This window comes from Meriones unguiculatus, chromosome 7 (genome assembly GCF_030254825.1).
Source record: "Meriones unguiculatus strain TT.TT164.6M chromosome 7, Bangor_MerUng_6.1, whole genome shotgun sequence".
NCBI classification, from domain to species: Eukaryota; Metazoa; Chordata; class Mammalia; order Rodentia; family Muridae; genus Meriones; species Meriones unguiculatus.
The window spans coordinates 60,256,533-60,271,101 of NC_083355.1; the positions used below are offsets into that span (position 1 = coordinate 60,256,533).

The 14,569-nt window shown below is 44.6% G+C and overlaps 1 protein-coding gene across 2 annotated transcripts in view; it reads left to right on the plus strand.

The window, feature by feature from the left end:
* The window catches only part of LOC110559683 (signal recognition particle subunit SRP54), a 66,585-nt gene that overhangs the window by 48,347 nt on the left and 3,669 nt on the right, over window positions 1-14,569 (plus strand). Inside the window, exons 1-4 of one of the 2 annotated variants that reach the window (XM_021655238.2) lie at window positions 2,973-3,196; window positions 7,966-8,139; window positions 12,978-13,044; window positions 14,458-14,555. In XM_021655238.2, coding sequence (XP_021510913.1) covers window positions 3,116-3,196; window positions 7,966-8,139; window positions 12,978-13,044; window positions 14,458-14,555 — 420 coding nt within the window. In that variant the 5' untranslated portion in view covers window positions 2,973-3,115. Of the gene's footprint in view, window positions 1-2,972; window positions 3,197-7,965; window positions 8,140-12,977; window positions 13,045-14,457; window positions 14,556-14,569 lie in introns of those variants that run through there. The other variant, XM_060387507.1, reaches the window with a different exon arrangement.

Here is a 14,569-nt window from a genome sequence, read left to right on the forward strand (position 1 = left end):
CCACGTTTCTCTATTTGTTTTGAGATGCTCTATGCCAGTGTTCAACCTTCCTAATGACCTTAACCATAAAATTATTGTCATTGCTACTTCATAACTGTAATTTTGCTAGTATTATGAATCAGAGAAACCCTGTCTCAAAAAAGCAAGACAAAACAACAAACAAAAAGGTAGAGAGAGAGGCTTGTCCTTAAAAGACACAAAGGAAATAAGATATGATTTCAACCTTTATTTTTTTTCTGGCAAGTTAAGGAATAATCTCAGTTGTTGCCAAATGGTACAAGAAATGGCTGCACATTTTTGATAAAATGATAAAAAATTGGAGAAGGAGCATCTTTAGTTGATAAGTATACCTTGGTTTTATAAATTTTGTAATTACTGCGTTAACAGAAATAGTGTATGAGTTTGCCCTGAGGCAAAGACATTGGTTTTAAAGACAGTAATAGAATCCTTGAAAGACATAGAAGGTCTTGCTATATTGCCAGACTGGTCTTGAATTTCTGGGCTCAAAAGACCCTCCTGCCTCTGGCAGTGCAGATAGATTGTGCCTGGCACTTCTGAGGTTTGAATGCTGGCTCTACTTACTACTAGTGCCCTTGAACAAGTTCACCTGTATATCACCTGTAAAAGGTGATTGCTTCAGAGTGACTCTAGGAGAGAAACATCGATACAAGAAAGACCTTCGTATAGTCCCTGATAAGGGCCTCCATAAATGAAACCACTGTTTTTGTTTAATAGTTTTTTATGCCTAAAAATTGGCAAATACGTGTTATATTTCTTGTGCATTTCCCCATTCCCATTTTCAGTCGTAGGGCTGAAGATTAAACCTAGATGGTCGCTAGGCAAGTGCTCGACTACTGAGCTGTAGCCCTCAGTCTTGTGTATCATATTTGAGAAAATATATCCATTTTAAGAAGAATTTCTTCTTAACGGATAGGATAATCTGAAAAATAGCCCCAACTAAATATATGCATGCAGACACAGACACATACATGGAGCTGCAAAAGCCATAAGGAGATCGTGTTCAGTGAATATTCCTGATCTCTAGTTTTTGTTCAGCTTTATTTTTTTACACTGTGGGTAGATTCAATTTTACCTTTATAGCTCTGTGTGAACCATTTAAGTTTCAAGAACAAGTTCGTGTTTTTTTTTTTTTTTTTTGTCCATGTTACTATATTATAGTTTCCTTAAACAACAATGTGAAAGGACAAATGTCTTGGCATGTAATTTTGTTGCCTACTTTAGTTATGACAATTTGGAAATGACTATAAATGTTCAAAATAAACCACTAGAATTTCTTCAATATCCTTTTGCTTTGTGTTGTTGATTTATAATAAATTGCTTTTCAACTGTGTGTGTTAAAAATCTACCGTTTTTTAAGAAATATTTCCAGTTCATTGAAATATAACTTGCATTTTGAATTTTCAGTAAACGCAGTACTTGTAAGCCATGAAAATCTGATTCAGCAGTGAAAATTGTAATTTAATGTTTGTTGCTAATTTGCCAAATAGCATGCATTTGTAGATATTTACATTTTAATAATGATGATTGTTGATTGCCCCTCATGCCAGTAAAGAAGGAAAAGATTTTGAATACATGCAGGTGTAAAACTGTGTTGCTTTTCAGACCCAATTCACAGAACCTAACAACTGGCTCTTTATTTTCAATTTATCACAATTTGGTTTTGATGTTTTGGACTGTTTCAACCCATTGTTTATGCTACCATATCAAATCAGATGTTATAACTTGTTTCCCTCAAGCAAGTTGTTTTGGTTGTATTTATAACTAGTTTTAAAGTGAAGACGGTTTTTAAGGAATTGTTCTTTGTGCTTAAAGGTTTTTGGTATTGTTTTTAGATTGTCTTATGGATAGGAAGTGCACAAGATATTAAGCAGAGAGTAAGGAACAGAATGAGTGCACTGTAGAAAAGGATCAGGCAAGGAGGCTAGGGGCTGAGGGCCTGCTGCTACCACTCTGAGTATGTCATAGCTTGGGGGATATTTCTGAATTGTGACTGGCATGAAAATTCCATTTAAATCTATCAAATTAGCCAGAATTATAATCCCAAGGCTGAGGCCAGGAAGATACTGGTCTTGAGGCCAGCCTGATACACGCGTGTGGAAAGCTGAGAATGAGGTGTGGGCTCTTGCTGTGTGTCCCCTTCCTCACAAATGGCACGTGAAATGAGAGCCCCGTGGGCGATTTCGCTTAGTATTCTGGGAAATAGGTATATTTTGTTTATTTTAGGGCCGTGTAATTTTACAAGTTCGTCATTTGAGACACAGTATCATGTAGCCCAAGTTGGCCTCAATCTAACTATGTATGGAGGTATCCTCTCGCCCCCCAGCCTTTCTCTGGAGTGCTGTGGTTACAGATATGAACCACTATTCTGGGCTGTATTTTATTTTTTTGTCTTTCTCTGTATTGGTGAAGATGCTCATGTTAATAAAAAGCTGTGTACCAGGAAATGCCCCAACTAGCGTTAATGCCGGAGTCATGCAAGTTAATACCTCAGCAGTCCTCAGATACCAGCCACAGCAAGTGGAGTTAGAGAATCCTAAATTCAAGGTCATCTGCTTAATCAAGGGAGTTTTCGACGTCAGCCCGGGCTGCAAGAGACCTGTCTCAAAAAGAAAACCAAGAAGTCTTGTGATTTTCGCGGTTATGGTTTCTTTTAATTTTGTTGAATGTTAAGAAAAATAAAGTTTGGGAGGTCCCGCGCTCTCTTTACAGTCACAGCCCTACGATAAATAATCTCCATTCCCCAGCCCAGGGGACTGTTTGAAGGGCGTTTCGCGAACTGGAACCCGTAACCTGAGCGGTGCGTTTACAGCTTCCGAGCCCGCACCTCCTCTCAGCTTCGACCTGAGCCGGGAAACCGGTGTGTCCACCTGCACGCGGCGACGAGGCCCGGCGCGGCTCACGTGAGCCCCGGGGCGGATGGGCGGGACCTGCGGCGGCCACGCCCCCGCCGCGGAAGCGGCGAAGGCCCCGCCCCGCTGCGCGGTCCTGGCGCGCCTCGGCCGGGAGGGCGACTGGGCGCTGCTGCGCGGGCGGTCAGGGCGGGAGCCTTTCTCCGACCACCTCTGTGGAGCGGCTCCCCGGGCCGGCGCGGACGATGGACCGTGACCCGGGCCGTGCGGCGGCGGGAGGAGCCGAGGCAGCGGCCGCCGCGGCGTTCGGGGACGCGGGACAGCAGGTAGGTTGGCGACGGGGGCGGGCGCTGCCTCCGGTGCAAGTCTCCGCTGGACATCTGGGGGCTCCTTTCCCGTCCCCCTTTGCCGCGGCGGGGAGCGGCTCCGAGGCGGGGCGCCGCGGCTTCCGCCGCCCGGGCTTTCCGGGGTGACACTCCAGCCACCGGTTGCCAGCGAGGGAAAACAGGCGTGTCCCGGAAAGGCTGTCCTTAAAGTGGCCGAAAGCCGGGGCTGCGGCCCGGGGCTGCCCGGTCTGCGCGGTCGGCCTTGCGGTGGCAGGGGCCGGGCGTTAGCGAATGCATCATGAACATGCCCTGTTCCCCAAGCCCCATCTACTGCCACCCGGCCGGGCCCAGACTCAGGACTCACTCCCGGGCGTAGGCTCCCCACATCAGCTGAGGTAGCCTGCTCCGGACGACCCCTGCCTGAGACTCCTTGTCGGCAGCTCACCTGATTCTCCATTAACGTGTGGAGATGAGTGCTCTTCCCAGTTCATGGCTGAGGTGACCTGCACAGCCCATGTGCTGATGGCAGTTGTGAATCACAAGGAGAGAATGGCAGTAAAATCACCCTGTGATACTAACCTTCATATGTTTAAACCTTTCTATAGAAACATTTCAACACATAATAAAAAATCACTAATGGGGCTGGAGAGATGGCTCAGTGGTTAAGAGCACTGCCTGCTCCTCCAGAGGACCCAGGTTCAGTTCCCAGCAACCACATGGCAGCTCACAACTGTCTATAACTCCAGTTCCAGGGATTCTGATACCTTTGTACCAGTGCACCGAAAATAAAATTAAATAAATTATTAAACAGTCACTAATGAAGTGTTTTACATTCTCTTTTAAAATTTTATTTCTAATTGGGATTATGGTGTGTTTGAGAGAGCAATTGTAGGACAGCTCAGGTGTTCGGCTTTCACCTCCAGCCTTCATTCTCTTCATACTCTCCCAAATCCGGGATACAGTTGTGACCAGATACATTGTAATCCAAATTAGCGGCTAGTGACTGGTGGTGGTTGTCTCAGTCGTCGCTAGTTAAAAGAAATTGCTTTAAAACTTACTTCAGGAGTATATATTATTTTGGTTATTAAAAACTTTGAATTCTATCTCTTGTAAGAAATGTGCTTTTTCAGTTGCTTCAATTTTTAAAATAAATAGTTGAATGTTGGTCAGACGCTTCTCCAAAACTACAGGTTCCTAAATTATGATGTGAATGTGATTATATCACTTATAAGTCTAAGCTGTAATGTGCTAACAAGATCTGCTCTCCATATCAGTCTCTATGGACCCTTACCCCGCCCCTTCTATTTATGTAGGGGGAGTAGCATGTGAAGAGTTCAGGCTGGAAATAGTACGTCACACTTGTAATTCCAGCACTTAGGAGGCTTGAGGTGTGAGTGAGGTCAACCTGGGTGGGCGACAGTGTTGCAAATGAAGTGGTTGAGGGGAGATTCTCACTGGTGCCAGCTGGCTTCCACTGCCCCTTCAGGAGCACAGCAGTGAGCCAGTGCTCTTACGTGCTAAGTCCTCTCTCCAGCCCCAGTTTTTATAGCATAATTTTAAAAAATAAATATTTAAACAGCAAAGGCTGTAGATAAAAAGGTAAACCCCACAGGAATACCCCATGGCCTTTTCTCTGAGTTCCCATTTCACAAATGTCGAAGTATTTCTGCGTATCCATTCCACTGCTTCCTTGTTAACACAAACTCACATCATTGAGACTATTGGAATTTACCAGTTTTGTAAGTTACATTCCTGAGGGGGAAACACCTAGAGCTCTCTAGGGGTTTGCCCAGTTTGAGGAAGAGGTCTGTAAGAAGTCAGTGGAGATCTGGGGGGTGGGGGGAGAGACCGCTGACATCTTAAATTCTTTCTCACACTGTTGAACAGATAGAGAAACTCCATCCAGGTGTGGGCACTGACACCTGTAATCCTAGCATTTGGGAATCTGAGGCAGGATTGCTGTGAATCTGAGGCTAGCTTAGGCTACATATTGAATTATGAACTAGCCTTGGCTATAGAAAGAAAGAAAAGAAAGAAGAGGCCACGCTGAAGTACCATGCAGGCAAGGAGTAGACAGACTCCAGCGTGTTCCTAGTTAGGCCTCTACTAGCCACCTAGGATCCCATGAGACATCTTATGCAGACTCTGTTCTGAGTAGACTCTTAACAGAATCTCAGCCTCAGTACTGCTGAAGAGCTCAGTTTCCTCTCTCTCTATTTACTCAGCACTTCTGTGACTAGGCAGAGGTTCCACTGTTACAGTGTGCTGGGAACTGTTGGCCAAAGGATATGCTACTACCTCCTCTGTGTTGCTGAACAACCTGGTCGAGGGTCGTGACAGAATAATTCCAGGTGTTGTGTTTATTTGAAAAGAATGCCTGAGTGTGTGGGCATCCACAGAAGATGATATCTATTAACAACAGATCTTGTAGCTGGGTGTGGCAGCGCACACCTTTAATTCCAGCAGCCAGGAGGCAGAGGCAGGAGAATCCTGTGAGTTAAGGCCAACCTGGTGTACACCACGAGTTCTAGGACAGCCAGGACTACATACAAAGAGAGGGAGAAAAGAAAGGAAGAAGAGACTGATCCTGTCTCAAAAACAAAACAACAAAAAACCCTCAGCTCCCGAGACTCAAGATTTAGAGTCTAGTTAACCATAAAATATAGCTTAATGTTAATGGACATTACATTTCTTACTTGGCTGGTATTAGAAAATTATGTTTTAATAAAATAGTTTTTACTTATTTTTTTAATAATTTATTTAACTTTATTCTTTTTGTGCATTGGTGTGAAGGTGTCAGAATCCGTGGAACTGGAGTTACAGACAGTTGTGAGCTGCCATGTGGGTACTGGGAATTGAACCCAAGTCCTTTGGAAGAGCAGACAGTGCTCTGAACCACTGAGCCATCTCTCCAGCCCATAGTTTTTATTTATAATTGTTGAGCTTTTTGTACCAAGTTATGTTTTTAGTTGTTTTTGCCTCTGTTCACTGCCCCATTTCAGAAGTTTGGGGTGTCAGTGCACTCATGTCATGAATTGTCTCTCATAGACTTGTTACTGTCGAGTCTGGTTCACAAGCCGTAAGCCAAGAGCCAGGTCCAGGCGTTCATCCATTTTATGCTAAGTTTTATTGGAATCCAGCCACTTGCCTTCATTATACAGTGTCTGTAAGTGGTTTCTCATCCCTGCCTGCATGGCAGAGGTCATGTACTAAAGACACTGGCTCAGCAAGTGGTCCTCAGCTTTCCTAATGGTTTCGACCCTTTCATATGTTCCTCATGTCCTAGTGACCCCCAACTATAAAGTTATTTTGTTGCTACTTCATGACTGTAGTTTTGCTACTGTTATAATGTAATCTCTGATATGCAGGATATCTGATATGAGACCCTCAAAGGGGTCACAACCCACAGCTTGAGAACCACTGATTTCTGGGCTGTAAAACCTGAGATAATTACTGCTTGGCCTTTACACAAGCTTTGCTTAAAATGCTAGGCCTAAAATTTGAGATTTACCATGTCAACAACAATGGCCAACTTTTGTTATTATGTTTTGCTGCGTGTATGTCTGTGTACCATGTGTGCTTGGTGCCCACAGAGGCCAGAAGGTGTCAGACTCCCTGGATCTGGGGTTTAGGTGGCTGTGAGCCATCATGTGTATACTGGAACCAAGTCTAGACCCTCTAAGAACACCAAGTGCTAAGCCCTCTCTGAATTCTGCCTTTTTTTTATATCAGTTTTAAGATAGGATCTCACTTAGCTCAAGCTGGCCTCAAATTTACTGTGTAGTGGAGGCTGGTCTTGAATTACTGATCCTTCTGGCTCTTCCTCCTAAATGCTGATATTATAGGCTTGTACTACCACAGCTGTCTAAAATGGTTTACATGAAATCTGATAATTAGAACAAGTCAAATGCCACTGGAAATTACCACATACTCAAGATATGGTTTTATATTTATGTAGTTTTAGTACTGAAAACAAACAAACAAACAAAAAAAACAGGAATCATGTTGTAGACCTCTTTTTTAGATTTTTGTTTTGTTTTGTTTTTGTATTTGTTTTTTCGAGACAGGGCTTTTCTGTGTAATAGCGCCTTGGCTGTCCTAGACTCCTCTGTATGTCAGGCTGGCCTGGAACTCAGAGGTCTGCCTCTGCCTCTTGAGTGCTGGGATTAAAGATGTGTGCCACCATGGCTAGCTTTTTTTTTTTTTTTTTTTTTTGGAAAAAAAATTAGGATTAACAGTAAATTTGTGCTAGTCTTTATGTCTTAGGTAGGACAAGTATGACAGCTTGATTTCCCTCACAAGGACGTGAGGCCAAGACAGGCGGGTCCTGGGCGTGCTGGCCAGCCTGGCTGCTCTCTTTGGAGTTCAGGGCCAATAGAGATCCTGTCTTAAAAAATCGATGGATGGCACTTCAGTTGTCTTCTGGCTTCCACCTGCCAGGCACACATGTGGTGCACACACATGTTATACAGGCGAAACACTTGTCCACATACAAAGAAATCCGAAAAAGAAGCTTCTTCCATCTTAAATGCCGTTAGTTGTGCCATGCATTCTCCCCAGGAACCCTTCACCCCTGTGGAGATTCATCGATTTTGGGCACCTTCTTGGCCCTGAAAGGACTTTGGATTTAGGATTCCTGAGGTATATATAATTTTTTTTTAATTGCTTAAAGATTTTCCTAGTTGTTTTGATCTTTAAAACAAAACAAACACCTGTTAGATGTACAATGAAAGACTCATTCAAAACTCATTTCCTTAATTTTGATATAGATGAATAATGAGAGAGGCTTTGAGAATGTCGAGCTGGGAGTCCTAGGGAAGAAGAAGAAAGTCCCCAGGAGGGTCATCCACTTCGTCAGCGGCGAGACGATGGAGGAGTACAGCACGGACGAGGATGAGGTGGACGGCCTGGCGAAGAAAGACGTGCTGCCTACTGTTGACCCGGTACGCTCCATGCGGCGCTGGCCTTGGCTTGGTAATGGACGCTCCTTGAGCGCCGGATGGAAGGGACCATTTGAAGTTTCAGTCAACCACCATCCGTTATGGTCTGGTAGAAACACTTTTAGACAGTACGGACAGAAATATTTCCAACATCTTAATGGCCTGACCCAGTTCTTTGCAGCAGAGTTCTCGTCAGTGTGGATTTGGGTGAGGCTCTGGTGAATCCAGTGTTTGAATCCTAGTCTCTTTCAGCTCATGGAAAGGAGTGTCCTTAGCGGTAACAGAGTCCACTGATCTCTTTACAGTTGGCACCTCTGAGAGGTTCTGGTTTCAATGCTGGTCATGGGACAGTGGATTGTGTAAATTATATGCTAGCAGGATACACACAGTGAACTAATAAATGTCCTATAATTACCAAGTCTCTCAAAGTGACATAAACAAGGTACAGCCTAGGAACAGATTTGAGAATTTAAAAATTGTATTTAATGTAAAACATGCTAATTTTTATAAGGTTTAGCTCAGTAAATTTTTGGTTATTAAAAAATCAATTCCAGACTCTCTAGTACAGAAAATATTCAAAGGATTGTATAGTATACTCAGAGTAGCCAGACATGCTGAATATTAGTGGTAATTCATAAAGTAGAAGGATTATTTGGATAAATGTTTTTTTTTTTAAAGTACTCTGAAGGGATTAGTTATAGCTGTCTTTAAAAATGTTTGTATATATCCATGTTTTTAAAAGTCATTTTCATCTGGTGTAGCAGGAGGTCTAGGCAGGAGGATCCAGAGTTCAAGGCCAGCCTCAGCTATAATCCTAGTAACCGAGGAGGCAGAGGCAGGAAGATCTCTGAGTTTGAGGCTAGCCTGATCTACAGAGTGAGTTCCTGGACAGCCAGAGTTAAACAGAGAAACCCTGTCCAAAAAAAAAAAAAAAAAAAAAAAAAAAACAAAACTAAAACAAAAAAAAAAGAAAGCATGAATCATTACCACTTGGGATTCAGACTTTTTTAAAAAGCTTGGTTGAGCTGGGCAGTGGTGGCACACACCTTTAATTCCAGCACTTGAAAGGAGAGGCAGAGGTAGGCAGATCTCTGAGTTTGAGCCCAGCCTGACCTACAAGCTGTCCAGGACATTCTAGGCTACACAGAGAGACTCTGTCTCGAAGAACCAACAACAAAAAAGCTTGGTTGAACTCCTGCTTTCATGCAAATTCACCTGTTCCATTTAGTAGTGGTTAGCAAATTCACAGAGATGCACAGCCATTCCAACAGTCATGTTTAGCACATTTCTGTCATCTTGAAAAGCTTTAACTTCGCTTTCTGCCCTCGATGTCCTACCACTAATGCTTCTGTTCATACATGGGTTTCCCTGTTATGAACAGACTCACATTCTTTTTGACTGTCGTCTTTAATTTGGTTTGATGTTTTCAAAGTTCATTCATGTTAGAACATGTGTTAGTGCTTTGTTCCTTTCTATAATAATAGCATACCACGTAATATCCAAATAATGCTTTATTGTGTAATTATACCACATTTTATTCATTCCTTTGTCAGTTAATGGAAACTCTGGTTGTTTATACAGTTTGGGTCTAGAATATTGCGCTGTGAATACAGGCTTTTGTGTCACTGTGTTTTTCACATCTTGGGTATGTAGCCCCGAGTGGAGTTACTGGGTCATTTGTCAACTGTTTAAACGTTTGAGGGACTTTGCCCGATCACTTTTCATGGTGGCTACACCATTTTTCATTTATAAGTTTTTAACTTTTATTTTTATATATGTGGGTGTTCTGCCTGCCTGCACGCTGTGCCATACTTCTGTCTCCTGAGTGCTGGGATTTAAGGTGTGTGCCACCACACCCAGCAGAGTTAATTCTTAACCTTTATGTTTAAGGTTTTATAGGTTCAGCCTGGGCATGGAAAATCCCAAGTCCATGGCCAGCCTAGACATCGTAGTGAGTTCCTGGCCAGGCTAGACACCGTAGTGAGTCCCTGGCCAGCCTAGGCATCGTAGTGAGTCCCTGGCCAGGCTAGACACCGTAGTGAGTCCCTGGCCAGCCTAGACACCGTAGTGAGTCCCTGGCCAGGCTAGACACCGTAGTGAGTCCCTGGCCAGGCTAGACATCGTAGTGAGTCCCTGGCCAGGCTAGACATCGTAGTGAGTCCCTGGCCAGGCTAGACATCGTAGTGAGTCCCTGGCCAGGCTAGACATCGTAGTGAGTTCCTGGCCAGGCTAGACATCGTAGTGAGTCCCTGGCCAGCCTGGACATCGTAGTGAGTCCCTGGCCAGGCTAGGATAATGAGGGTCGCACATTCAGGTCTGTGGTGCTGGTTTTGCTCTGAGACAGCCTGCAGCTCAGGCTTGTCCAGAGGTCAAGGTGATCCTCCCGCTTCAGCCTGGTGTGTTCACAGTCTGCAGTAGCCACATCTGTTTGGAGTTAATTTTGTATGTGATATGGTAAGGTTCAGATGTCATTTTGTCATGTGATCTTCTGGACATCACAGTGTAATGTGAAAAGTCTACTTTCTTTGAGTAGTGTCTTAGTCAGTGTTCTGTTGTTGTGCAGAGACACCGCGACCATGACAGCTCTTATAAAGGAAAGCATTTAACTGAGGGCTTACAGTTTTGGAAGTGTAGTCCATTATCATCCTGGTGGGAAGCATGGCGCCACACGGGTAGAAATGGTGCTGGAGAGCCAGCTGAGAGCTTTGTCCTGATCCACAGGCAGAGAGAGAAGGGGGAGAGAGACATACACTTTGACCTTTTGAAACCTCACAGCTCACCCCCAGTGACACGCTTTTCCAACATTGCCACACCTTGTAGTCCCTTCAAATAGTGCCAGTCCCTGGAGACTAAGCATTGAGATCTATGAGCAAACGGGGCCATCCTCGTTCAGAGCACCACACATGGTGGGGATGCCTTGTGAAGCCCTGTGGCGCTCGAGTATGGCTCTAGTCTGGATGTGACCCCTTGCCGGTGCACTTCTTGCTCTCGTCTTCCGCCTTCTGGAGCGCCGAAGTGCAGGTGTGGGCTCCTGTGCCCGGAGTGGATTCTGAAGCTGAAAAACAGGAGTCCTCTGCTTGTTCTTTTCTTTTCTTTTCTCTTCTTTTCTAAGATTATCTGTTCTAGTTTGTCAATCTCTGAAGAGAAGGCAGCAGAGATCAACAGGTTTGTTTAGGGAAGAGGTTCTCAACCTGTGGCTGTGACCCCCCCCAAGGGGTCACATATCAGATACGCTGCATATCACATATTTACATTTTGATTTATAGCAGCAGCAAAATTACAGCTGAGAGCTAGCAACAAAATCATTTTATGGTTAGGGGTCACCACAACATGAGGAACTGAAAGGGCCGAAGCGTTAGGAAGGTGGAGAGCCACTAGGTTAGTGAGGATGGCCATATTAACCAGAGCCGTGTGGTCTTGAGAGGGTAGACAGACACGTTTTTGGAGGAACAGAGCATTTGGGGGTATACCTGTAAAGGAAAGCCTTGGAGACCCCAGCCTAGTCCCAGGTGGGTGCTGCTGAGGCCGTGGTGGTGGCAGGGATAATGGGGTGCTGACATGAGCCACCTGTGAGTCTGTCTGGCTCAGCAACACCCATCCAAATAACGGGCCAAGAAGTGCCTTCTGTGCTGTGGTGGGGTGACGACAGTGCCAGCCATCGCCTCAGCCGGAGCAGGGATCTTTGGTAGTCCTCACTTGAGTCAGCAGAAACAACTTCAGGAGAACTGTCCAGGGAGGCCACCTGTATGCTTTGCTTTGTCTGTGTGCAGAGGTGTAAGCGTGAGTGCCTCTACACCTGTGTGTGAGCATGTGCGGAGGCAAAGACTACCTCCCGCCCTCCAGAGCTACCACCCTTGTTTGATAGGATTTTCCACTGGGATCTAGAGCTTGTCAATTAGGTGGCCGTCTGGCCAGCAAGCCCCAGAGGGTCCCCTGTGCTAGAATTACAAGCACACACTGCACACCCAGTTCTTTTCTAAATGGCCCCTACTCATACCACCCCAACATTTTACAGAAATTTCACATTCTATGTTTAAGAAGTTGCCCCAGGCATGGTGGTACATGCATTTAATCCCAGCACTCAGGACATAGAAAGGCAGGTGGATCTCAATGAGCTCAAGGCAGCCTGGTGTACATAATGAGTTCCAGGACAGTAGCCAGGCCCATGTACAGAGACCTTGTTTCAAAAACCAAAAAGACTGGGGTCTTTAGTGAATATTTCTGGGCATGATGTTGTATGCTCTTATGAGGCAAAGGCAGGTGGATCTCTGTGAGTTGGAGGCCACCCTGGTCTACATAGTGAATTCTAGGACAGCTAGAGCTTCCCAGTAAGACCCTGCCTCTAAGTAAGTAAATAAACAAATGAATGGAACAAACAGCTAAGCAAACAAACAGGGCAAACAGCCTCGCCCTGCCAGTCTTATTTTTCACCACGGACAGTGCGTTTGATATGCCCTTATTTACCTTAATTTCTGTACCAGAACTTTCCTGCTGTAATGTTTATTGGACGTACCCTCGAGGTTCTTTCTGTTGATTGTGTGTTCTCTTGGGTGTGTTTATGAAGAATGAAGACAAAGAAGCAAGACGGGAAAAAGGCTGTCGAGTCCAGACTGAGTTTCAGTGCCAGCTCATTGCTGACTCTGGTTTGGTCCTCCCGTGGGTAAAGGTGGTAGTGATGATATGGACTACTATGTGGAATTTGGGGTTAAAGACTTAAGTTTTTATTTGACTGGATTCTGCAGTCCTACCTATGGATGGATATGCCTACTAATTATTTGGTAGTTCACTCTGGTCTAAAGATACTGTGAGGTGAGTGTTGCTAACCTGACTTCTTGTTGCAGACAAAACTTACCTGGGGCCCCTACTTATGGTTTTACATGCTGCGGGCTGCCACGTCAACCCTCTCAGGTATTGCTCTTCTGTTTGAATGTTGTATGACTGCTGGGGGCCGTTGCGCATACAGGAGCCTTACCAAATGGGGTGCTCCCTCCGAGGAAGGGTGCACACTAGGGAATGACTTTGTCCTCCACAGGTAGCAGCTAGCACTGGGAACACTGCTGTAGCTTGTGCAAATGTTCTTCAGCTTACAGCTGGGTTAAAAAGCAAACTAACTAGGGCCACTGAGTTGGTTCAAGCAGGCAAAGGGGCCTGCCGCCAACGTGACGGCCAGATTTGATCCCCGGAGCCCCTGGGGGAAGAACTTAATCCTCACAGGTTGTATTCTGACCTCCACACGATACAGAATGCTGCCACCCTGTGCATGCAGTAATAAAAATCATCCCTGGAGAGTGGCACGGTTAATGTAGCCAGGATTGTCATGTTTTAAACTTTCCACCACCCACTCTGTTATTTTACCATCCGCTTTCCGGCTGCTGTTAATCTCATTATGCCCCACTGCTTATTCTAAAGCCTCCTTATAAACCATCTTTTTATTTTTATTTGTATTTCCTCCTTGCATATTAGTATCTTACCATTTTATTCTGTTATACAGTTATGGGGAAGCCTGCTTTTTTCCATGTAATTTGTTGTGTTGCTGAGGATTGAACTTGTCCTGTCCATCCCAGGCAGAAACTCTTCCACTGAGCTATGCCCCAGTAATATTTCACTTCTTAAATGAAATGTAGCTGGTATTTGAAGGAAGTGAAACGCCAACTTGTATAGTTATGCTAGTCTGTTTAAACCATAAAATTTGCTGTTTCCAATTAACTACTTAACTTATGTCACTTTTTTTATTAGAGAAAATCATGGCTAGAATTTAAGTCAACATTTACTGAGCATGTATGCATTGTGAGAGACACTGATAGAAGAGAGATAGAAGAGCACAGGTTTTACACACAGATCTGTATCTGAATGTTGGCTTCTTTTTATTCACTTTGCCTGCCAGAGCCTTCTCTGTCACGTGCTGGTGTTGGTGAGACAGAATACATGGCGAAAGCAATTTAAGGGCTTTGTTGTGGTGCACAGTCCCCCCAGGCAGGAAGCCCTGCCTTCTAAAGCAGTGTGTAGTCCTAAGACCTGACCTGAGAGTTACAGTTCCTCAGAGGTGTTAGAGCTGTGGCCGGCCTTGGGCACACAGCTAATGGCAGCACGGTGGCGTCTGGTGGGGGACTGCTGACAAAGTACTTTGAGTACAGTGTGCCACATAGTGAGTCGCTGTTCTCAAAACAAACACCTAGAAATAGAGACGTGAACAGACGGGATGTCCAGGACAGAAATGAGACAGGGTGATAAGTTTATCAAGGATAAAGCAGTAACTCTTGTGTTCCTACAGAAAATGCTCAAGAAATGTTTATGGGATTGTCTGTCTTTTGTTATCTTTAGTGTGTGATTTTCTTGGAGAGAAGATTGCGTCTGTTTTGGGCATCAGCACCCCAAAATACCAGTATGCCATTGATGAGTATTACCGGATGAAGAAGGAGGTGTGTCCCCTCTT